This window comes from Cynocephalus volans, chromosome 1 (genome assembly GCF_027409185.1).
Source record: "Cynocephalus volans isolate mCynVol1 chromosome 1, mCynVol1.pri, whole genome shotgun sequence".
NCBI classification, from domain to species: Eukaryota; Metazoa; Chordata; class Mammalia; order Dermoptera; family Cynocephalidae; genus Cynocephalus; species Cynocephalus volans.
In genome coordinates, this window is record NC_084460.1 from 179,291,022 (window position 1) to 179,315,073 (window position 24,052).

The 24,052-nt window shown below is 45.7% G+C and overlaps 1 protein-coding gene across 1 annotated transcript in view; it reads left to right on the forward strand.

The window, feature by feature from the left end:
* Window positions 1-1,624: 1,624 nt before the first annotated feature.
* Window positions 1,625-24,052, forward strand: part of HUNK (hormonally up-regulated Neu-associated kinase) — a 94,579-nt gene continuing 72,151 nt past the window's right edge. Inside the window, exon 1 of the mRNA XM_063077691.1 lies at window positions 1,625-1,885. Coding sequence (XP_062933761.1) covers window positions 1,625-1,885 — 261 coding nt within the window. The remainder of the gene's footprint in view (window positions 1,886-24,052) is intronic.

A 24,052-nucleotide genomic window follows, 5' to 3' on the forward strand; every position in this document is an offset into this window, starting at 1 on the left:
TAGGCGTTTCTCTGGGTCACTATTCAGATGGATCAAAGAGCTCCCAAGTCATTGGATTAATGACTGTTGTCCCCCACCCCCATCTGAAAAGCATTGAGGCGGGTCGCTGCCATGCTTGTTTACTGAGAAGTAAACAATGAAAGGAACTTTGTTAGGACCGAATCCTCCCTTTCAGCTTCGATCTTGCTTGATCAGGGGTTTAGTTTGCATTAAACGCGGGCATCTCAACAGGTAGCATTTGGTAAATGCCTCTCCCTACCTATCCTCCAGCTTCTCCCTCAAAAGATTCATTTTCCGTTTGAGAAGACGTTGCGCCTCCTGGAGAAGGTCAGAGTCGTCAGAGCAGCTGCAATTGTTTATGAGAAATGAGCACGGTCACAGCGCTCACAGAACAAAAGCATCGCGGAGCAGCGAGCGCCGGTCCCTCTCGTCCTGCAAACGCGGGCATCATTTCAATGGAAGGCAAAGAAGGTGTAAGCGTACAGAGGCAGCAAACGCCCTGCTTCCTACGTTGCTGCTGCTACTATTACTGTTGCGGCTGCTCCTCCTCCGACACAGCAATCCAGTATGCGTGCGAACCCAGGCAGACGCTCGGTCACCTCCCCATTCTTCCTTCCACCCATCCATCCAGGGTCCAGGGGGCCCTACTGTGTGCCTGGCTCTGGGCTGGGCACCCAACCCAACCCAGAGTCCACGCGGTTCCAGAGAGTGTCCCTCCCTTCTCCCCGCCCCGGGTGGGTGCGGCTAGTGGGGGATTTCACCGCCGAAAGGTCCAGAAAGTCCAAGCCCAGAATCCGGGTGAGAGGCGCAGCCCAAGGCGGTCCGACTTGGGCGGCCCGGGAGCGCGCGTCTCCGAGGCCGCGCAGGGTCCCCCTGTCCGGCGCTCAGGTGGCTCCACCGCCCATCCACCGCTCCCCTCCCCGGACCCTCCCCTCTCCAGCGAGGGTCGAGTTAGGCTGTTGCGCGCGGGGAAGGAGGGGCTACGAGGGATTTGAAAGTGCACAGGCTGCGGAGTGGAGCTCGCATCTGTTCCCGCCGCCCGCGATCGGATTAAATTTCTGCAAATTCAAACTGAATGGGGCTTTCTTCTGCTGCCTTCCAGAGGGCGCCTGCAGCCCGCCGCGCGCTTCTCTCCGGCGGGAGCGGCCGCCCGGCGCACGGTTAGGAGCGAGCTAGCCGGACCCGAGCCTGTGTGGGCCAGACGGTGGCGGCGAGGCGGAGGCTGCGAAGGCGCCCGGGCTCCGAGACCCAGGCACCGGACCGCGCCCCTCCCCCGCCAGCGCGGCTCCCGCGCACCCGAACAGGGCGACTGTCATTAGCCTCTTGGAGAGGACCCGGGGCGGGTCCCGGTGTCCTGAAAGAGGCCCGGGCGACCTTCTGCAAGAGAACTTCTTGGGGGCGGGTCCCCGGTCGCCCCGTCGCCTGGGCTGCTGCTATTGTCTGCGCGCCGCGCTCGGCGGCGCGGGGGGCGTGAGCGCGGTGGTCTGGGGCGCGGGGCGCGGAGACCCGGGCCGGGAGGGGCTGGGCCCCGGGCGGAGGCAGGAGGAGCCGGGGAGCCGGAGGAGGAGGAGGAGCTGCGAGCGCGGGAGCCGAACCGGAGCGGCGCGGGCCGCGGGCGAGCGCGATGCCGGCTGCGGCGGGGGACGGGCTCCTGGGCGAGCCAACGGCGCCCGGGGGCGGCGGCGGCGCGGAGGACGCGGCCCGGCCGGCGGCGGCCTGCGAGGGAAGTTTCCTGCCCGCGTGGGTGAGCGGCGTGCCCCGCGAGCGGCTCCGCGACTTCCAGCACCACAAGCGCGTGGGCAACTACCTCATCGGCAGCAGGAAGCTGGGCGAGGGCTCCTTCGCCAAGGTGCGCGAGGGGCTGCACGTGCTGACCGGAGAGAAGGTGAGCCCCCTGGGCACCCTCGGGTTGGGGCATCGGGGGTGGGAGGGGGCGGCCGGGACCCTGCTGGGGGCACGGCCCTGGGAGGCCCGCTGCGTCGTCCCGGACCGGTCGCCTTCACCTCCGCCTGGCTTTCCTCTCGAGTTAAAAGGGGGGTCGAACCAATCGTGCGCTCAGGCCCTCGCAGACGGGTCACTCGGCCTTTCCCGATGGGCGGTCTGGGGTCCTTTTCCCCGGGAGGGGGAGGGGGCTGATTTACCCGCGCAGCCGTCCCGTGTAGCCTTTCTGCTCGTCGAAGGGTGCCGCCTGGCGGACATCAGCGCGGGGGGTCGGGGCGCTCTGTTCCCCCGCCGGCAGGGGCGGCAGATCAGTGGAGAGGCAGGGACCAGGGCTAGAGGACGTGGGCCCATATGTTCGGGGCGGGAGAGCTGATTAGCCAGCCTTTGGGGGAGCTTAGAGTCTGACTCCCCTCCTGGGTTCTGGGAGGAGGTGGGGGAAGGCTGAGACCCTAGGAACATTCCTCTCCGCCTGTGGGCTGGGGCAGCTAGGGAATTTTTCGTGCTCAGGGGAGGGCTTTCACCCACCCCCGCCTGCCCATCCCTCAAACTTTACTCTCCTGCATACCCCCACGGCTCTCTATCCATCCCCCCAACCCCTCCATTCCCTCCAGCCCCAGGGTGGGAGCTACAGTAAAGACCCTGTTTCTGGCAGGTACAGAACTGCACAGATTCTTCCAAGCTTTAGAGATTGGGAGATGCCTTCTTATCTTTCTACAAGAGGGGAAAGGGAAGGAGGACCCCCCTAAAATCTCGGAGGGGCACCTTTTCAGCCCTGGTATAAGTTAGGTGGTTGTGAACCCTTGCCAGGCGAGGGGCAGGTTACACCTTAGATCTGTGAAAAGAAACCCAGGAGGTGGTGACTTACTTTTGAGGCTGGTTCACCCCAGGCTGTGAAACTGCCCCAGGCTGGGAGTTGTCCACGCTTGAAGCTACTCCAGGCTGGGGCTGCTCCAAGCTCATGTCATCTCATACTCAGGGCCCCTCCCAGGCTGAGGGTTGCTCAGCGCTGGAAAGAGAGTAGCCCCTTTTTGTAGCCCGTTGATCAGGGAATCGTCAGTACTGAGCTCAGGGCTTCCTCACTGAGCAAGTAGTCAGAGAACCAAACCCTTCCGCCCTCTGTCCTGGGACCCTCTGCCCAGCCTGGGGCTGCCTACGAGACCTCTGGTTACAAGGGCCAGGCTGCCTTGCCGGCCTGTTCCCAGCCTCCCCTTACCTTAGTCCTCCACCTTTCCCCACTTGGTCCTGGAGCCCCTTGTATATAAGTGCAGGTCTCCATCTCCCTTGTAATTTGTCGTCTATTCCTATAGCTATTCCCAGTGGAACACCCCTTTATTTTGGGTAAGGGTTAGAGTGAGTAGTTTTTAAAAGTGTCTCTTGCCTGAATTTCTGTGCAAAAAGGAAGTGTACGCTGTGAACTCACTGAATTGAGTAACTCTTCAAGGAAGAAAAAACTTCCAAACCTCATTCTAGTCCAAAGGCAGCGAGGGACACTCCTAGCGTGCCCGTCTGATTTGCACAGCACGAGTTTGTTCAGGGCGCGCGGATGCTGCGAGGCCACGGTTCGCTTAGAGAGCTCCCTTTGCGTGTAAATTGCTGTTGGCACGGATGGTGGAAGTTTATTTTCATTTGAAACGTGTAGGATTCAGTCTGGTCGTGCAATATTTCCTCTCTAAATTCAGCAAAAAGAGGCGAATCTTTAAGCTGACAACATCGTGGCAAACATTACAAGAACATCCTTCTTTCCTGCCCTGCGCGCCGGCTGCTCTGGCTCCTCTCCACTTTCCCTTGTGCTGTGCCTCGGCGCCTTACCAGTGCGTTTTTGCTCCTTAACCATAAAGCTCTTGGCCTTGGCTGAACTGTCTGGAGATGTATTCAGGTCTCAGGCGCTACCCCAAGTGCTTGGGTTCGGGAGCTCTGTGCTGGGCCCACAGGGCACCTCCGAATGCAGGAATTCCTGCCCAAATGGGATCCAAAGGAGGAGCCTCGCTGTACCCCTGGGCCTCCCGTCTTCCTCCCATCTCATTTTTCTTCAGTGATGAGTCTCACTTCATCTTTGCAACGAGGGGAGGAATTATTGGATGTAAAATTATTTCCCTGGACCAACTGATTTGATCTAGTTCAGGAAGATCGTTCTTAGGGTGGAGGAGGTGGGGGGGGGGGGAGGGACGTTCACGTTGAACAACTTGGTGTTCCTGACGTGCCGTTTTCCAGCCCTGATAATCGGTGCTCCAGGGACTGCAGGCACTAGGAGAAACCTGGATTTGAGTTCACTCGGTTGCTGGCTTTAAAGAAACAGTGGTGTCATTCAGAGCATTTATCTTCCAAATCCAACACCTTAAATGCTAAACTAATGGATTTGGGCTTTAGCAGGTGGTAGAAGTTAAAATGATTTTTGTTGTTTTTGTGCATGACTCTGCTTGGGAAGTATTGGAGTTGAGACCTGATCCCTGCTCTTGCTTTGGGTATTGTTTTGGGTATTGGATAAGGGCAAAACAAAGGTGAAGTCAACCTCAGGCTGTTTGCAACCTGAAGTTATTTTTAAAAGGCGAGCTATTTAAAAGGTTTTGGTTTGGGGAAGGGTTACTTAAGGTCTCTCAAGTGAGAGACCTCGATGCAGAAAGGACCCAGAGGAAGGGAGTCAGCAAACCCAAGAATGTCTCTTTCCCCCCTTACTTCCTCCTTTCTTGGGGCGCATACTTTTTGGATAAAGCACTTCACTTTTCTCCTTTTCTTTCTTGTTTAAAGGACACAGACCACATTGGGAGGGGAATGAAGTCATGAATACCATAGTGAGAAATAGGTGTATCGTCCCCAACTTACCCCCCAAAGGGAAGAATACCAGGCATTTTGTCTTGGGGAATCAGTTCATGAAAAAGCTGAAAGAGGGGATAGACAAAGGGAAGATGAGAGACACCACAAGTTTGGCCTGTTTTATAGCTCCTTTCTCAAACTATGCACTTCGTTTGGGGTGATTTACGCCAAAATCCAGAGTACTGCTGGTTGAGAGCATTTGGTGCAGGGTGTGTGTGTGTGTTGTGTTGTGTTTGACTTGGTACACATTTCCGTTTGGGGTGATTTACGCCAAAATCCAGAGTACTGCTGGTTGAGAGCATTTGGTGCAGGGTGTGTGTGTGTGTGTGTGTGTGTGTGTGTGTGTGTGTTGTGTTTGACTTGGTACACATTTCCAATCCTTTATGGTTTGCTGGGAAGTACTGTCTGAGTCCATATGACAAAAGGAACCACTTTTTCCTGGCTTTCTTTTCAGGCTTCAATCTTATTTTGTCAAGAGGCTCCCTTTATCACCACTGCCTTCAGGACAGGGTTTTGCCCATCTTTCCTCTGAAGTTGTTTGTTTGGAAGTCATTTGAATTTAGATGGCCCTTTTATTGCTTGAAAAGAAAGGATGGCACTGGGCTGAGACCTAATTTTGTCCTCCTTTAGCTTTGAGTTAATGCAGTCGTGGTTAATCTGGCTTTAAAAATAAGTAGTTCACTTGGTCATGTGAAACTCTTAATTGGTATGTTCTCAGTCAGGGCCAAGTGCCTTTGTCTAAATGTGAGTTGTTGATTGGACCAGGAAAAATGACCACAAAATCAGATTCTGAAACATCATTCTCTGTGGCTTTGAGACAAAGAGCAAAGTTGCTAAGCAAGAGTATCAAGTAGTGACTTTGAAAGACCCAGAGAGGTTGTGCTGGTTGCCATTGATGCTGGTTCCTGATACCTATGAAATGCACAGTCTATGGCACATAATAGGTTATTATTACATTTAAAAAAAATTGATAAAATATAGTTGGAAAAGCTCGATCAATCAAGAAAAGTGTAGGTATAGCTCAGATATAGCTGGTTTGGTAGGCAAAGCTGCAAAACAAAGACAGTCAATACCACTATGACCTTCTTTTGTAATTAAGTCTTTGTAAGAGACAAAGTTGGGTACATAAAATGATTGGTTAACATGTTTAAATATCTTGTTCTAACCCTTGGTTAAAAAAGTAAGCCTGTTTATCACTTTCATTGGAGCTATTTTTAGGCTAAAAGCAAGGGTTGCCTGCTTAGTGAGTTGCCAGTAATCACGCTTAGAGCACAACAATGCCAGATACCTGGAGTGAAGGAGTTACTAAAAATACAATTTACTATGTTTTGCAGAGCAGGAAATATGACTAATTTTAGAGGTAGCCTTTTGGCAAATCTGTTTTTAGCAAGTATTTCTGAAACAAACAGGTGCTAAATCCTGGATTTTTTTTTTTTTTTAAGTGCTAGAAATTTAGGGGTTATAGCTCTGAGGAATAAGAAATGCTTAGAGAACTGGAAATTCCTATTAATCCTCAGCAGGGACTTCGAGGCAAGAAGGAGGCGTTTGCGAAAGCACCTGCTTAGTATGTCCTGTGTGACAAGCATTGCCTGTAATTTCTGAGATTGCACTCTGCAGTTGCGGGCACATTCTTTTGAACTTCCTGCCCTGCCTCATCTTTTTGAAGTACTTGTGAATGATGGAAATTGGCACGTAGGACTTGGTTCCTGGCGTTCATTGATACAGGTCCCATGTACTTCAAAGAGCGCTTTGAGTCAGCACAACAGTGCAGAATGGTGCCCACGAAGATGAGTACAGCCCTACATTTTCTCTGCAGGTGTTGAGTCACAGCTACAGGTTTGGTCTCCATGCATACTAATCGGCTCAGGTCTACGACGCTATAGAATTGTGCACGCTGCAGGTTGCAGGGCAGCGTGGCAATCATCCATCCCAGTAGTTCTGCCCAGGACAGGTGGGAGTGGCAGCCGTGTCCACCTGAAGAGGCAGGCAGGCTGGGGGTTCTCTGCAGGAAGGTGGTTTGGGCGCAAAGTATCATTTGCCTTGGGAAATACACCCCCTCTTGATTATTCATGGTAACCAAGAGACCTGCTCTCTTGGCTAATTGAAACCCGTAGATAATCCCTGAGCCTTATGTTAGCGAATTGGTGAAACGTCTTCCTCCACTCAGCTCGGACTCTGGCCACTTGCAAGTGCTGACCTGAATTGAGTTTCATGCTCTCTGATGGGGATGCTCCTGGCTGGTAAGATGACCAGCACGAAAGAGGTAGAAACACGGGCTTGAATAGCGCCCAAGCGAGTTGATACCTCAACAAAGTAGACAGGACAGTTGTCTCTCCTTTACCATAAAGGCCAGCCCGGTGGTCAAGGTTTTGTGGTTTATTCAGAGTCTTCTTGTGTGTTTTCTCATTACACACTTGCAGCATACCTGGGCAGGTGAGAACCAACTTGCTGGTATTCTTACCTGCACTGACTAGTAGACGGATGCCCTGAGTAGATTCTCTCTATTAGTTTGCCAGGGTAGCTCTAACAAATTTTTGCAGACTGTGTGACTTAAACAACACAAATTTATTATCTCACAGTTCTGGGGGCTGGAAGTCCAAAATCAAGGTGTCAGCAGGGCCATGCTCCCTCTGAAAGCTCTAGAGGAGGATCCTTCCTGGCCTCTTCAGGTCTCTGGTGCTTCTCAGCAGTCCTTGGTGTTCCCTAGCTTGGAGCTGCAGCACTCCACTCCACTCTCTGCCTCTGTCTTCACATGGCCTTTGTGCTTCTGTGTGTCTCTTTTGTCTCCTAATCTCATATATCTCCTTAAAAGGACAGAAGTCATTGGATTTAGGGTTCATCCTAATCCAGTATTTCCCCATCTTAACTTGATTATGTCTACAAAATCTTGTTTGCAATTAAGATCACTTTCACAAGTACCAGGGGTTAGGACTTGAAGATATCTTTTTTGGGGGACGCAGTTTAACCCATACCACCGTCTAGACTTGTGAGTATTGTGTTGCATATGATTTCCTAGCTAGCTGACCTTGAGAAGGAGATGCATGTGCTCTCAGGGAGACCCCTCAGGACCAACACCTGTGGTGGACGGGGAGGGGCCAAGCAGCACTGGGCAGAGGGAGAAGCTGGGCTCCCATGCAGTCTCTGTCAAAGCCTTTGACTGTTCCGTGTGAGCTCTGGAGCTGAGCTGGTCCTTCAGAGTTGTCTAAGTTCAGGCGATGGGACTGGACCTTTGTACCGCTTCATGGGCCAGTATTTGGATGGGGGCTGCCCTGGGAAGGTGACATGGCCTTGGACAGGACAGATGTTGAGAGCAGTTCCTTGGGAGAGCTCACAGCTAGAGCCAGCCTTCCTTAGAGGTTATCCCAATTTATGCTCACACCAGCCTGGTATGGGAGTGTCTGTTTTTCCACCTTTGTCAACACAGGAAACCCTCACACTTTTTGATTTTTGCCAATCTAGTAGATTAAACATGGTTCTTGATTTATTTATAGTTTATCTTACTTGTAAGGAAGTTCAGTATATTTTCTTATCTCCATGACAATTTACATTTCATTTTTCTTGGTTGTTCATATCTATTTCTCATTTTTCTCTTGGGTTTTTCATCTTTTTCTTGCTGATTTATAGGAGCTCTTTATATATTAACAAATTAGTCCTCTTTGAATGATGTTATTTTGCAATTTTCCCCATCTTCCCTTCCTTCCTGTGTATTCTTTGTCTTTGCTTCTTGGTGGGTCTTGCCATTTGCAGAGGTTATTCCCTTGGATTCCACTAAGTAGAGAAGGACCATAGATGAGTTTTTGGGGTCTATGAAGCCATATAAATTGTATGCATATAGTCATATTTCTGCGGAGAGGGTCCATGAGTTTCATCAGATTCTAAAAGGAGCTCTTTGATATTAAGAGCCACTGTGCCATTGCTTATCCTTGTCAATTGTGCTGACCAAATGGAAGTTTGTAGATTACTGGGTTGAGGATTTGGGTCACCTTGGTTTGTTGGCACCAGTGCTAAATGGGCTAAAGTTGCAGATTATACTTAGGCTAGACAGGTTGGTTTTATAGCCATGACCCTGGACTAAGCATGACTAATTTCTGACCCCCAGCCCCATCATGCCTGGGTCACAGGAGAGAGAGAGGCATGATAAACTGCAGACAAGTCTTTGGAAAACCTTAATTCTTGCTGGGACAAGACAATCTGAATCTGTGTCCCATCATCTCTTCATGGGAAAGGTGATACAATTTATGATGTATGGTTGCTATGTGTCCCCCCCCCCAATTCATATGTTGAAATTCTAACCCCTAGTGTGATGGTATTTCAAGATTGGGGCCTTTTGGAAGTGATTAGATCTGCCATCCTGAATGGGATTAGTGCCCTTATAAGAGGGGCCCGAAGGAGCTCGTTTGCCTTTCCACCATGTGAGGACACAGTGAGAAGGCACCATTTCTATGAACCAGGAAACAGGCCTCATCAGACACCGAATCTGCCAAGCCTTGATCTTGGACTTCCCAGCCTCCAGAGCTGGGAGAAATAAATTACTGTTGTTTATAAGCCACCCAATCTATGGTATTTTATTATAGTAGCCCAAATGGACTAAGACAGTGATAGAGAAGAAAGAGAAAGGGGGAATATTGAGGGAAATGAAAACCTTTTAAAGAGCAAGAGCCACGACATGACTTGGACACTAAAAAGCACTAAGTCAAGTATATGCATGTGTAAATATGCTGTAACTGAGAGATTTCATTTGTCTGAGGAGCCTTCCGGGGAGCAGCACTGGAAGAGTGGACAACTGGGCCCTGCTCTTTGGAATCAGCATCAGTGTGGCCTCATTCTGACTGCTAAAATGTCTCTGAAATGCCCCTGTCATTCTCTGCCCCTTCATCCTGCTTTGTCTTTCCTCAAAGTGTGTCTCACCACCTGTATTGTTTGCTAGGGCTGCCATAACAAAGAACCACAGATTGGGTGGCTTAAACAGCAGAGACTCATTGTTTCACACTTCTGGAGATGGAAAGTCCAAGATCGGGGTGTCAGCAGGGCTGGTTCCTTTTGAGGACTGTGAGGGAGAATCTGTTCCAAGTCTTGTTCCTCAGCTTGTAGGTGGTTGTCTTTTTCCTGTGTCTTTCCACATTGTCTTCCCTCTGTGTATCTGTCTTTGTGTCCAAATTTCCCTTTCTTGTGAGGACACCAGACATGTTGGATTAGGTCTCACCCTAATGACCTCACTTTATCTTGATTACTTCTCTAAAGACCCGGTCTCCAAATAAGGTCACATTCTGAAGTACCAGGGGTTAAGACTCCAATATGTGAAGTTTTGGGGGGACACACAATTCAACTTTTAACATCATCTGATCCCATGATATCTATATGTTGGTGTGTTTGTTTCTCTGTCCACTAGACTGTACTCCCCATGAGGAAGGGACCACTGCTCTATCTATCCTTCATGCCTAGAAGTATCTAGTACAGAGAAGGTGCTCAGGAAACACTTTCTGAATAAATCAAAGAATGCTTTGATATTCCCAGGACATGAGGGCTGCCTTCTGGGTGGTCATGGCCAAGTTGGCAGGCAAATTCTGTTCTGCAAATTCTTTCTGTTTCTCTCACTCCTTGCTGCTTCTGGGATGCCTGCCTGAGCAATGGCTAAATTGAATGAGTTGTCCAGCTGGTGCTCTTTAGAAAAATCCTGACCCCTGAACAGCTGTGCCTTCTGCAGGGATTTGTTAAAGGAAGCACCTAGATATCAAAGTGACAGGTGACTGACCAGAAGCAGACAGATATTTTGCAATGTCATGAGACTGTTAATGGACCCTCAGCTCTTTCCTGAGAAAATGTACCAACGTAGCAACAGATGGAAGAGTTGCTATTTGCAAACATACATTTTTTTTTGGATGTTTCCCATGGAGATACATGTAGGTTTGGAGTCTGTCTCTTTGACTGTAATTTTCGTATATGTTTATTAGTCTCCTAAGCCAAATTCCTGCCAAAACATTTTGTAATCCTGCTTGTTCCTCTTGCCCATTTTCTGAGTCATTTGATTCATTCTGATCTTTCTCCCTGCCTTACCTCTGCCCTTTTAATCCCCTCCTTGAGTTCTTGTCTTATATCCCATGCCATGGCTTTTTGGCAAGTTGTCAGTCCATCTTCCTGCCTCTCATCAGATAATTTGTTTCATGAAGCTCCTTTCTGGGTCACCACCCGCTCTTTGCCAGAGCTCTATGCACAGCACCTTGAGAGTGGACAGTGGTAATGGGTGCCCACTGAGCCCAGAGCAGGGTGCCGAGAGATAAAAGAAGCAGATGCAGTAACAGCCCTCAAGGAATCTTGCTGTCTCTGTTTAGGAATGATAGGAAGTTCAGATTCCTAGCGACTCCTTTGTTCACCTGGAGCAGAGCAGGGATTTCGTGACCTCCAGAATCACCAAAAACGTACAGGAAAGAACCTAGTGCATGCTGTTTGCTTTGACAATGAGGAGGTAATGCTGATAACAATAATAATGATTAACATTTATGGATCTCAAACCATCTGTTGGGTGATGTACTAGATGCTTTGCTGCATAAGACAATTTATTCCTCACAACAGCCTTTTGTGGTAGCTGCTGTTGTCCTGATTTTGCAGATTAGGGTGGCCAGTGTCTGGTTTGCCCAGGACTCTCTCAAGCTTAGAAAGTCTCTACATTTTGGGAAGATCTTCAGATAATGGCAAAACCAGAGTCACCCGATAAAACATTTCATCAGAGTGTTTGGAGTCCTAACTGAGCATTTACAAATAAAAGTATTAATAAGCAACTTACCAGGTCATAAATCAGTGATGAACTAAAGTCCAAAGCCCTAGGCATAACTGAGATACTTGTTGTGGTTAATTACCTCCATGTATGGTCTGGGAGAGTGAGGGGCATGTTTCCCAAATCTGCAGTAGTGGTCTGCCATCTTTTACACATCAACTAGGAGATGAAGAGCTTGAGCTAATGCATGTGTGTGCATGTGTATATACACACACAAATGTGTATGTGTATGTATGCTTGTGTATACATATGTATATGTAATTAAATATAAGTTATATAATACTGTTAATATAAATATAAGCCCACACATAACAGCTTTTTGGTAGCAGACTTTCTCAATGAAGGAAGTAGTGGGGACTGGTAGCTACACTGATTAGCTCTGGTTAGCGTTCGGTCTAACTTTAGTACCTTTCTTTTGCACTGGAGGGGAAAGAGGCTTTTGAATCAAATGGTGAAGCTGGAAGTGCATGTTTTATGTAGCACAGTGAACAGTCCTTTAAGGTCTCCTTGTTAAGCTGTTCTCCTACGAGAATGAACGCAGATCACTTATTGAAAACAAAATGAAATGTGCGGTGCTTTTGCCTCGTGTATTATGCAGATTCTCTGGAGCTAGACCAGCTTTCCCAAGCTTTGCTTCATCCTCATTTGGGCTCAGAAGGGACAATCAGAAGCAAATGGGATGAAGAAGCACCCGCTCGAGGGAAAGTTGGCTGTGGAGTCTGCGTTTTAGTCTTTTATCTGAGCCCTACTTTAGTGAAACCAAATGGAGAAAGATAAGTGTTATCACTTATGTGATCTGGTTTTTAGTTGGAATTACTGCTGCTCTGATGTAGGAGTCTAGCTTTCTAAGCACCTTCTTTATTCCAGGTTAAAAATTTAATTACAGAAACTAGCCTATGACTCAGTTCTCAGTTGAACATTTACATTTAATAATAGTAATAAGGAAAACTTGTTTTGAAAACACTTCTCTAGGTTTGTAAAGTGTCATTCCCACAGGATGACGTTTTATTCTATTAAAAACTAACATTTGTGAGCAGTAGTTGAAATTTCAAGGCCAATTTGATGTAGTAAAACTTGAATTTCCCTCTGGAGAGAATGTGCTATATGGCTATTGTACTCCCACCTAATTCATTGCTTTGAGATACTTTTTCCTAAATCAAGAATGAGCTTTTTATCATAGAGGGCCATCTAAGCAACTGAAAAAGTATCTGAGAGTGTGTGGAGTAGCAGATAGTTTCTTCCAATAATCAGACTTAGGATAATGTCTTCCAGATCTCAAAGGGGCATGTTACTAAACAGCATATTTATTTTTTAAAAAAATTGTGAAATATAAATAAGTATTTCTCCTATGATCAACTATATTTTTAAAATAATATATTAAAAGATTTTTGACCAAGCATGTAGTATTTTAAAATTCCTTGTATCAGTTTAGTCACAGGTACATTCTAGAATATTTGAGGTTATTAAAGTATCATAATAAATCCTGGGCTAATATGTGGTAATTTTTTTTTTCCTGGTGGCTGGCCAGTACTGGGATCTGAACCTTTGACCTTGGTGTTACAACACCACGCTCTTAATATGTGGTAATTGCTGTATATTTTTTCTTATATAGCCACTTACATATACTCTTTTCATTGTTAACTCTGCCACTTGCTACCATACTTTACTAATCACATTTTTTAAATCACTTTTTCCTATCTACCCCCATTCTGTTTTAGATTACCTAAAAAAATTAACCTTTTTTTCTGATTAATGTGATTCCCCCCCCCACACAACCCGAGTTTCTCGTGGAAAATAAACAGAAACACAAAGAAGAAAATAAAAATCACATGTAATCATACAACCCAGTGGTAATCACTGTGAACATTTAGGTGGGCCAGTTATATATGATACAGATACATACGTTGCTGATCTTTTTTCCCCTTTGAATTCGGATATTACAAAATTGGGGTTACAGTGTTCATATTGTGTTGTAACATTAATTTTTTTCACCTAAATGTTGGAGAACATTTTCCCATGTTCTTTTAAAATTTGATTTTTACTGATGCATAGCATTCCATTAGTTGGAGTTACTATAATTTTTAAAACCAATTCCCAATTGTTGAACATTGAGGTTGTTTTAAAATTTTCCCTACCTAAATGATATTCCTGTGATTTCCCCCCATTTTCTTCTGTTTGTCCTATTGGTTTGTGCGAACTCTTGACATAGCAAGGATATTAGCTCTTTATCTTTGTTATTGTTGCAAATATTTTCTCCCAGTTGGTTATTTGCCTTTCTATTCATTATATAAATATATGTGTAATTTTTTTTTAGAGGAGGAGGCAGAGGCACATAGAATTATATTTTGTCTAGACAAACCAATTAGTCTTTTTTCTTTAGTTTTCTCTTATTTTTTAATGCTTTTAAAGTAAACTAGAGAATTGCTGTTGATTTGTTGTATAAATTATCAATGAGTCTCGCCAGCATTTCATTGCTGTCTGCAGAAAAGTTTTTGTTTTGGGTATGGACTTTTGACTATATTTTCTAACCTTTTCGTCGAATGATTTAACTTGTTGGTGTCACATACTAGAGCACTGTCTTTAGGGGCTGACAGTTTGGGTTCCCATCTCCTTTCTGCTACTTAGCAGCTGTGTAATCTTGGACAAGGTGTTCAAACCCTCTAAACTTGAGTTTCTGTGTCTATAAAATGGTGATAATACCTCATGGGTATTCAATGGGAATTGGACTAAAAAAGTGTAATATATATGTGTGTGTACGTGTTATATATACTTATACTGATATATATGTATAGTCTATAGTTAGCCTGAAATATATTCATTATATTCAATATATTGTGTTAGTGAACAATTGACAGTTGGTTATTCTCTTCATTTAGACTTTCACAGTTATATTTAACTCTTCAAGGTGTGTGTTAATTAGGCCCTTTCATATAGCAAGAAACAGCCACTCAGTTCACCATGGCTGATAGAGTTTTATTTTAAGGATAAAGGAGGTGAGAACGAAGATTATGGCGGCTCCTCTGCAGTCAACACCTCCCTGAGGACTGGGATGCCTCTGGGAACACCCTGGGGGCACAGATGTCTTCATTCCTGGGATTCCACCTCCCTCCTCTCTGCTTCTGCCCAGAGCTTTCCTGGCAGCTTCTGTGGCTCTTAGGGAATATTCCTGCTTTCACCTTGCTCCCTGTCTCTGAGCTTCTTACTGTTCCTGACTTCTCTGCCTCTTGGTTTGTACTTCTTGGCTCTTTCTGGGTATTATTGGGTTTCATTACATTTCTGGCAGTGCTGACATAGCGCTTGGAAGGAATAAAAATTGAACCCTTACTGGCATCACCTCCTTGTCACCTTTTGGCACTGAGCATCCTTTAATAGTAGAGATCATTTTCACAATGGAAGAAAGAATAAATTTATAGGCGATTCTCCACGAGTTACCAGATTGGTATGGTTTGGAAAAGTTTATTGGATAATTTAATTCCTTGTGTTTTTGATTTGGTAGCCAACTCTTTCCTCAATACTCAGCAAAACATCTTTAGGGGTTATGATTTCTCCTACACTTGTGGTTTTTGGGGTACCTAGCTGCATTTATTAACTGACCCTTTGCTAGAAGTCCCCATCATTTCCAATGTGATCTAAGATTTTTAGATTCCAGGACTGGGTTGAGAATTTTGTCTTGGATTATTATTGCCAAAATTACTTCTGTGTTTACAATTCCTGTAGTGCCCCCCCTACCCCCACGACCCCCGCCTACCCTCCCCATTTCTCCCCCACCCCCCCACCAGGCTACTTTATTGCTATACCTTTTCAACCACTTCTGTCTGCCAGTTGTCCTGTGATGTGAGAATGGGATATTGTTTGTTTCCTGTTGCCTCTGGGACAGAAATACTTTTTGAATTAGAGCTAATTTTGGAGTTTAAAGTATTAAATGTCAAATTTGAAAGACAGCCTGTCTAAGACCTCTTTGTTGTAGAAGGGAAGGTCATCCAAGGCCTAAGGGAAGGGAGAGGAAGAAAGAGAAGGGAAAAGAGAAAATAGCTGGTGACTTCTCCCTTTTCCAAATTGTTCCCTCTACTTTCATGGAAAACTCTTTCCATTTCCATAAAGTCCATTTTCGGATTTTCTTTCTTGATCTAAAGCCATTTGCTGGGTATACTGTTAGATCAGAATACTCACTGCTGGGGAAGTTTCCCAGTTGTAACTAGTTTTTGAAAACAAGCAAACATTACCTTTACTTGGCCATGGAGATGATCATTTGCTTTTCATTCAAACATTTATTGATTGCCTTCTTTATGCAGAGCTGCTGATAACCTATATGGGCTTTTGCAGACCAATTAGAAAAAGGCATCCCCTTGTGCATATCCTCTAGTGGACCAATTAGAAAAGGTGTTCATTCCCTCTGGGCAGACCAATTGGGAAGAGGCCTCCTTTTTGATGGATGCAGCTACATGGTGTGTGGTTTAGCAAGAGATGGAATTTTAGGAGGAAAAATATACTTTTTTCTTCAGGACATGGAGGTTGTTGGCAAGCCAAGTGGGGCCTAGATTTCTGTCCCAAATGGCCCCCTCTAATGGGTGCTATTGTCTGGGGTACCAACTGCTCTGTGAATTGGCAAAGAATCAGCTCTGCCCTCAAAGGAGCCAAGTTCAAGAGTTGGAACCAAGCCCTGACTCGCGAACACAGAACTCATGCTGTTACCAAAAGGAAATGTTTCCTACAGAGTGACAGATTAAGTGTCCCAGGATTTTCATGAATCTAAAGGGAAAATCTGCAGAATCGTTCCTGGTCCCTCTTTGGCAGAGTTTACTTTGTTGCCTGCTTTATAAGAGAAAGAGAAACGAGATGAATCTAGGTGAGAAGTAAATTCAGTGTGTTTGTGTCATGCCCTGCCCAGGAGACATAAGACATACTGCAGCATATGTAACAGTTAGGGTCCTGGGGAAATGTCCTTTGCTGGACCTGCAAGACCTATGAACCTTCTGTCTCTTGAGTCATCATTCAACCCAACAATGCAGAGGCCTAGGGCTCAGACTTCCTGTGTGTTAAGAGCCAGAGCAGCTGTTCAACCAGGGTTCAAGAGACCCCAGTCTTCAAGTTCAAAAAGAAAAATGCCCCCATAAGTGCTGATTGCTCCTCAGTTCCCTTTGCACCACTCTTTCCTTAGATGGGTAAATAATATGACAATTTAATAAGGTGTCTGTGACAACTACATGCAAGTGGAGAGAATGAAAAGCAGGAGACTTTGAACAGAGTATTTTTTGTGTGGGATCGGAATGTGGTGGTTTTGGGTTTCTCTGTGTGTAATCTGAGAGGCTCATCGATCTCTGTGTGACAGAGGAAAATTTCACCATTAGTAGAGTAACTTCTGATTTATCACAAACAGCTGGGTGGGCATGCCTCATTGGTGCCCAGGCATAAGCAACCTCTTAAATAGAGCTGCTGGGCATGACTTCTGCCTCTGAAAGGCCTGGTAAGCTGGTGCTTTGTGTTTTGTGGTGGTTGCGGAGTTGTCCTGGGCATCCTCTACTGGAGGCTCAGTGTGGAGGAGGTGGTCACCTGAACCTAACAAGTCTTGCATCTGTCCAGGTGTTGCCATGGGCTGGAATGTGTTCCCCCAAAATTTATAGGTTGAGTCCTAACCCCCAGTACCTCTAAATGTATTGTATTTGGAGATAAGGTCTTTAAAGAGGTAATCAGATGAGCTCATGTGGGTGGGCCCTAATCCACTATGACTGGTATCCCTATAAGAAGAGGATATTTGGGCATAGTTGTGCACACACAGAGGACGGAGCACTTGAAGACACAGTGGGAAGGTGGCCATCTACCCCCCAGAGCAAGAGGCCTCAGGAGACACCAACCCTGCTGATAGATACCTTGATCTTGGACTTCCAACCTCCAGAATTGTGAGAAAATACATTTCTGTTGTTTAAGCCACTGTCTGAGGTTTTTTGTTATGGCAGCCCTAGAAAACCAATGCCCTAGTTCACTGGGTGTCCTGAAAGCTAAGGGCTGCACCAGAAATCTTGCTGGGAAACCTCAGTTGATTATTGAGACCACTTTTAACGGGATCCTCTTCCTTCTTCAAGTAACTTCCTGAAGGAACCTGGGATCTCTCTTTCATAGCCCTTGCCTCACTTCTGCTCTGTAATGAATCTCATTGTGTCCAGATACTGCAATACCTGGAAGCAGCCTCACTGCTGAGTAAGGAAACTGATAATGCTGATTGGACACCTGATTGGCTTCTGTTGTGTTGTGAGCTGTCTGATTCAGTGTAGGGACAGGAAAAAAAATCTCTCTTTGGAAGTATTTTCTCCCAGTAGTGGTTTCTTGATTTCTCTGTCACATTTTTACAACCATCAAAAGAACGAAGTGTTTTAAGTTCCTATTAGAATTTCTTAAGGGGCACATTTAGATATGTGAAATTATTAGGATTGTCCACAAAGGTATTTATATTTAATTGTTTATAGGATACTTACATGGAATTGTGGATAATTTACGTATGATTTGTGAGAACCCCAAAGGCTATTCTGTGTATTTCTTAACGTGTTCATGCTAACAGTGCTGTTATTGCTAATAGCAGGTTGTCATGTGCGTTAGTTTCCTGGGGCTGCTGTAACAAAGTACCACAGGCTGTGGCTTAAACAACAGGAATGTATTGTCTCACAGTCCTGGAGGCTGGGAGTCTAAGATCCAGGTGTTGGCAGGGTTGGTTCCTTCTGCTGACTGAGGAGGCAGGACCTTTCCAGCCTTCTTTCCTGGTTTCTGGAAGCCTCAGCCTTCTTGCTTATAGGTGTGTCTCACCTCCCTCCCTGCATCTTTGCCTCGTCTTCCCTCTGTGTATGTCTCTTGCTTGCGTTTTCTAAGAACACGGTCAAATTGGATCAGGGCCCACCATAATGACCTCGTCTTAACTTGATCATCTGCAAAGACCCTATTTCCAAATAAGGTACTGGGAGTTAGCACTCCAGCATCTTTTGAGGGGACACAATTCAACTCATAGCATCATGTGATAATTTTTCTTATCCTTATCCTATCTCATTTACTCCCTAGCCCTGAAAAGATCTTTGGACCTCGGATGCAAAGAGCAAGAGATGGGCAAGGTCAAGGGGGCAGTGAAGGAGGTAGGGTGGTCAGGGCCAGAAGATAGACTGCCCGGGCATTGGTGTTCCTCGGGCTTCGAGTGGAGAGCACTGCCTGGATCTTCCAGGTGTCTTCCTTGACTCAGTTTCCCTGTATTCTAGCATTCTTAGACACTCAACCTGCTCCATTCCACCCAGGTTGGCAATAACTGTTCAGGGTACTTTGGGCTCATTGTGCGGGTGCAGTTAACCTGGGGAGAGAAACAGGGAGACCAGGTGGAGTGGAGACACGTGTAGTGATGCGATGGTTATGCTGATGTTCTGTCAAAGACGACTCTGGACTGGAAACAGACCTGAGCTACGAGCCCTCCTGCTGGTCTGGCTTCCAGGGAAAGGCAGAGGAGAGCAGCACAGGGCGCTATTTCTTCGCCTTCTTTTTCACCCGTATGCCTTGTAGTGAATCCCCATCCGGCAAAACCATTTTATGTTTTGTGGTTATTATTAGGACAAACTTTATACTTTGTGGGTTTTTTTTTTAATGTGGGCAAAAATAGATGTATTCATTATGCTTTGTGCAGATCACTTTTCTAGACACTGAAAACCTCTCTCCTGTCTTTTGGTCACCCCTATGCAGAGGCCCCGCATTGAACTTTGTTGTAAGTGGGGTGGAGTGAGGCAGGGGTGGTAGAGGCTTCTGGAAGTGTGAAGAGAGAATTAATGTCAGACTAGCCCTGTGTGGAATGAGTTTGGGGTTTGAGAGGAAGGCAGTTTCTGCTGATGCTTAGACCCATACGAAAGTGAAGCATTTAATCTCCATGAAGCATCTGATCAATAGGCCTAGTTTGTGAGGAGCCTCTTAAGGAATACCATTCGTGAATTTACTCTTTTATGGCTTAATGTTGCAAACATTTATAATGTGTGTTATTGTGGGAAGAGTTGTAATGATTGTCAGTTGCTCTTACATTATCAGGCTCTCCCACCGTTCTCCATAGGTGTATGAGCAGGAAAGAGGAAAAAGCTTATTCTGCGCTTGGTGCTGTGGAGGAAATGATTTTAAAAGTCAAGGCTGGCAATGATTTCCTGCTGCACTAACCTTACTTAGACCTCCTGTTTTTACATTCTGTATTAGTTTCCTGGGGCTGCCCTAGCAAAGTACCACAAACTGGGTGGCTTAAAGCTGCAGAAATGTATTGTCTCACGGTTCTGGAGGCCAAGATGTTGGCAGGACCACGTTCCGTCTGAAACCTGTGGTGGGGAATCTTCCTGGCTTCTGCTGGTTGCTCGCAATCCTTGGCCTTTGGCTTGTGGACGTAGCACTCCAGTCTCTTGCCTGCATCTTTGTGTGGCCTTTCCTCTGCGTATATCTGTGTGTCCTCTTCTTGTAAGGACACCAGCTGTATTGGATTAGGGCCACCCTATTCCAGTGTGACCTCATCTTAATCAATTACATCTGCAGCAACTCTATTTCCAGATAAGGTCACATTCTGAGGTACTGGGGGTTAGGATTTCAACATGGAACTTTTGGAGGGACACAATTCACCCCATAACATGTTCCAAACTGAACTCACTGTCTTCCCTCTTGGCCATGTCCTGCTGCTCCTGGGAAGCACTATGACATCATCTCGGCTCCTCCAGCTTCCTCACCCTCCACTGGGCTATTTGGCTGCATCTCTGAGTTCCACCTCCAGGTTGCTTTTTGATTTCATGTCCTACTGACTGGTCCCTTTGCCACAGTCTGGTTTCATCCTTGTTCATCCTCCCTATCCTCAGTTCCTCCCGGCATAACTCATCCAACTGTCTGGAAACAGCTCTTATCATGCCACAGCCCTGCTGAAAAAACCTTCCTAGGTTTCCTTACTGTCTTCCAGAGAAAATTCCAAATTCCCTCCTCTGCATTCAGGGTGCTCCATGATCAGTCCCCGTGCTGGGTTCTGAGTTTCTCTCTGAGCCCTGTTGGTGTTGGCCCTGGCAAGGTGGGTTCTCTGTCCTCCGAGCATCCTCTGGGGACACCTGCTGGTGCCTCCTCCAGACCCACCCTTCCAGCCCTGCTGAAATGACATGATCTTTTATGGAAACTGTCTCCCCCCACCCCCTAGAGCGACTTCTCCACCTCCTTGTATCATCTGTCGTAATTCATGTGGCATCTTGGGTACCAGGTTGTAGGATTATTTAGGGTAGAACCAAGTCTTAGTAATTAAAAGAAATACCCAACTGTGCCTAGGATGATTTTTCACAAATTGTAGGTACTTAGACGAGCTCAGTAGGATGCCATCTCCCTGTGGAAGCTCTGGCTGCACTTCTAAGGTTTGTCAGGGTCCAAAGGTTTCCTCTTTGAAGCTGACTCTGTTAACAACATCACTCTGCTGAGCCCTGGGTGCACAGTGATCTCTTAAGTTAATCAGTTCTCTGGAAGTACGCCTTTATCCAAGGTCAGCCATGGGTTGTGGTTTATTTTTTAACTTCCCGATGGACTGGATGCAGAGTGGTTGGAAAGATTTCCCAGAGGGGTTCCAGGATGGATCTGATGCTGTAACCTTTGAGTACTGTATTAGTTTCCTGGGGCTGCTATAACAAAGTACCACAAACTGGGTGGCTTAGAACAACAGAAATTTACTGTTGCACAGTTCTGGAGGCTGGAATTCAGAGATCAGGTGTTGACAAGGCCAGGCAACCTTTGAATGCACTAGAGGAGGATCTGTTCCAGGTCTCTCTCCCAGCTTCTGGTAGTTCCTTGGCTGTGGCAGCAGAACTCCAGTCTTCATGTGGTGTTCTCAGTGTGTACCTGTGTCCAAATTTTCCCTTTTTATAAGGACACCAGTCATATGAGAGCCCACCCTAGTAACCTTCTTTTAACTAATTACATTTACAATGACCCTGTTTCCAAAGAAGGTCACATTCTGAGGCAGTGGGGGTTAGGACTTCAACATAAATTTTTTTTGGGGGGGGGCACAATTTAACCCATAGCAGGTAGTAAGCTTTGGTTCTCCTGTAGAGTCTGGGGCATGTCTGCTGGGTGACTTGGGTGGGTCACTGAAGTTTGCCAGGTTGGAGGGATGGAGGTAAGGAGGTGAGGAGAAGTTGTGACCATTTCCATCTGCACTGTCCCCCTCTAGTCCCTGGGAGGACTCCAATGTGGAGGCCTTGGTCTGGGGGCAAGAGCGGCCAGCCTGGGCTGAGGATGCAGGCAGTGCACAGCCCTGCTTGGCCGTCCAGCAGCAGATACTGGTGGGCCCTTCAGGATGGAGCTTTTGAGACCTCAGAGTTAAGGACCTAGCATCAGTTTTAAGGACCTATGCTTAGCCAATGTTTAAACTGGTAACTCGCCCTTCTCAGTTTACTCTTTACTTTTGCTCCCACATATACTCTTTCTTCCTCTGCAAACCAGGTTCTGATGATCCGTATGATTGAGCTACTCCCCCTGTGCTAAGACAGATAGCACAGGTTGTCTCCCTAGGATGTCAGTTGTGTAGAGATTTGGGAATTCTGCTTTTAAAGTGACCAATTTGGATAGTGAGATGTGTTTGTTTTTCTTTGATCATATTGAATCACCTGATTTAGGTATGTATGATCAAATAACCCACCAGGAAGTCCAGGTCGGCCCCCAACCCAGATCAAATTGCCCCTCTAGATGGCAAGAAGCAGCTTAGCTGTGGGCTGAAAGCCAAATGCAGGGCCAACCATGTCCCAGCCAGGTGGTTTTTGGGCAAGTTTCTTAATCTGCGTAAACCAAGAGTTTCTCCTCTGTACAAGGGGGAAATGAGAGCATCTTCCTAATAGCACTGTGGGGGTTACATCAGACGTGTGAAATGTCTTGCAGGGTCTTACTGGTCAAGTGCTTGATAAATGGGGCTAGTCTCACTTTGAGATTTATATGGCTTGATGACTGGGGTCCACACGTGTGCCTTTTGTTTTCATACGATGCAATGCAGTTGACAAAGAAATGGAAATTGTCCAAATAGCTCATCAATGTTATGCTTATCAACAGCTAAACTAGATAATTTAGACCATTCAATTATTTAGACCCAGCCAGTTTGAGTATCTACAAAGCTTTAGTTAAACGGACAGTTGCCCACATTTATTTATTTATTTTTCTGCACCATGGGGACCCGTCTTGTGTTTTGCTTAATTGTAAGTCCTCACACTATTAATTTTTTATTTATGAAATGATAAAAATGTGTTCACTATAATGAGCTTAACACCACTGATCCACTTTTGAAAATATAATGATCAAAGTGTCCAATTTTTCTTTTTCTTTTTTCTTTTTGGTGGAGAGGGAGAAGGTGGGGTTTGCAACCAGTAAAGCTTGTTTTCCATGAAGACTACATTAAAATCTTTCCAGCATAATTTTGACATAACAAAGCTCCATTAATTTTGATGAAAGAAATGGGTAACTGGTGCTTGACCCAAATTTACCGCATGAAACCTGGTAGGATTGGGAATCATAAACTGAGAATAATAACTCCAGTCACAGCTACCCCTCTACCAAAAATAAAATAAGATATCTCAGAATTTACAATGTATTTTCATAGTTAGTGATCACATTCTTTTAAATGGGAAACATCCCTTTGAAGTCTATGATATTCTGCTCTCTTGAACTGATTCTTTTATTGAACTTGACTATATGAATATTCATGTTGCTGTATGTGAATATTACATATTGTTTCATTAGTTACTTTTTTTCCTTGCTCTTAGAATAGTAAGAAATTCTTGCTAAGTACTGAAAATACTGTTGAGTTGAAAATAATTTCAATTTTGGCCACACGGATTAAGTTACTCCTGCTGAAAAAAGTTACATTTACAGGTAGGCAGTTGACTAAATTACCAGTAAGAAGTCTACATTTTAAAAGAATTTTGAACATTGTTGTCCTGAGTAGAAGTGGAATATTTGTGTTTCAATCTTGGAATTGACACATTGTCTGCGTGACCCTAGGCAAGTCCCAAAATCTCTATTATATAAACCTTACCTCTCCTGTTAATGGAAACAAAACTAAAACTCCCAATCCTTCCTTCAATGTCACATTTTCAGAGGAATTGTGCCATTTCTGCACGTTTAGAAGAGGAGATCCGGAAGATTTTGGAGAAAGTAAGAGGAATGTTTTCAGTTAGTCTTTCTGAAACATACTCAAATCATATTGAAAGGTTTGAACAAATTGGTTTAAAATGGCTGGTTTCCTCCCTTTTTTTTTTTTTGATAGCTGATTTAGATGATGTTTCTCTTAAGTTATGATATCATTTAAGAAATCTTAAAATCAACCAAAGAACTAGCCGACTTGGGAGTGACTGTGGATTTCTCATCCGACAGTTACAGTTACTGCCAAGAGTTTTAAAGACTTTTTTATGGAGCATGGTGCCAGCAAACAATCCTTTTTCCTCTTAGAACCAGCGTGAGTTCCCCTTTTCCGGCAAGCTGAGCAATTAGCCACAGCTCTTTGTCCAGTATACAAGTCATGGCTAT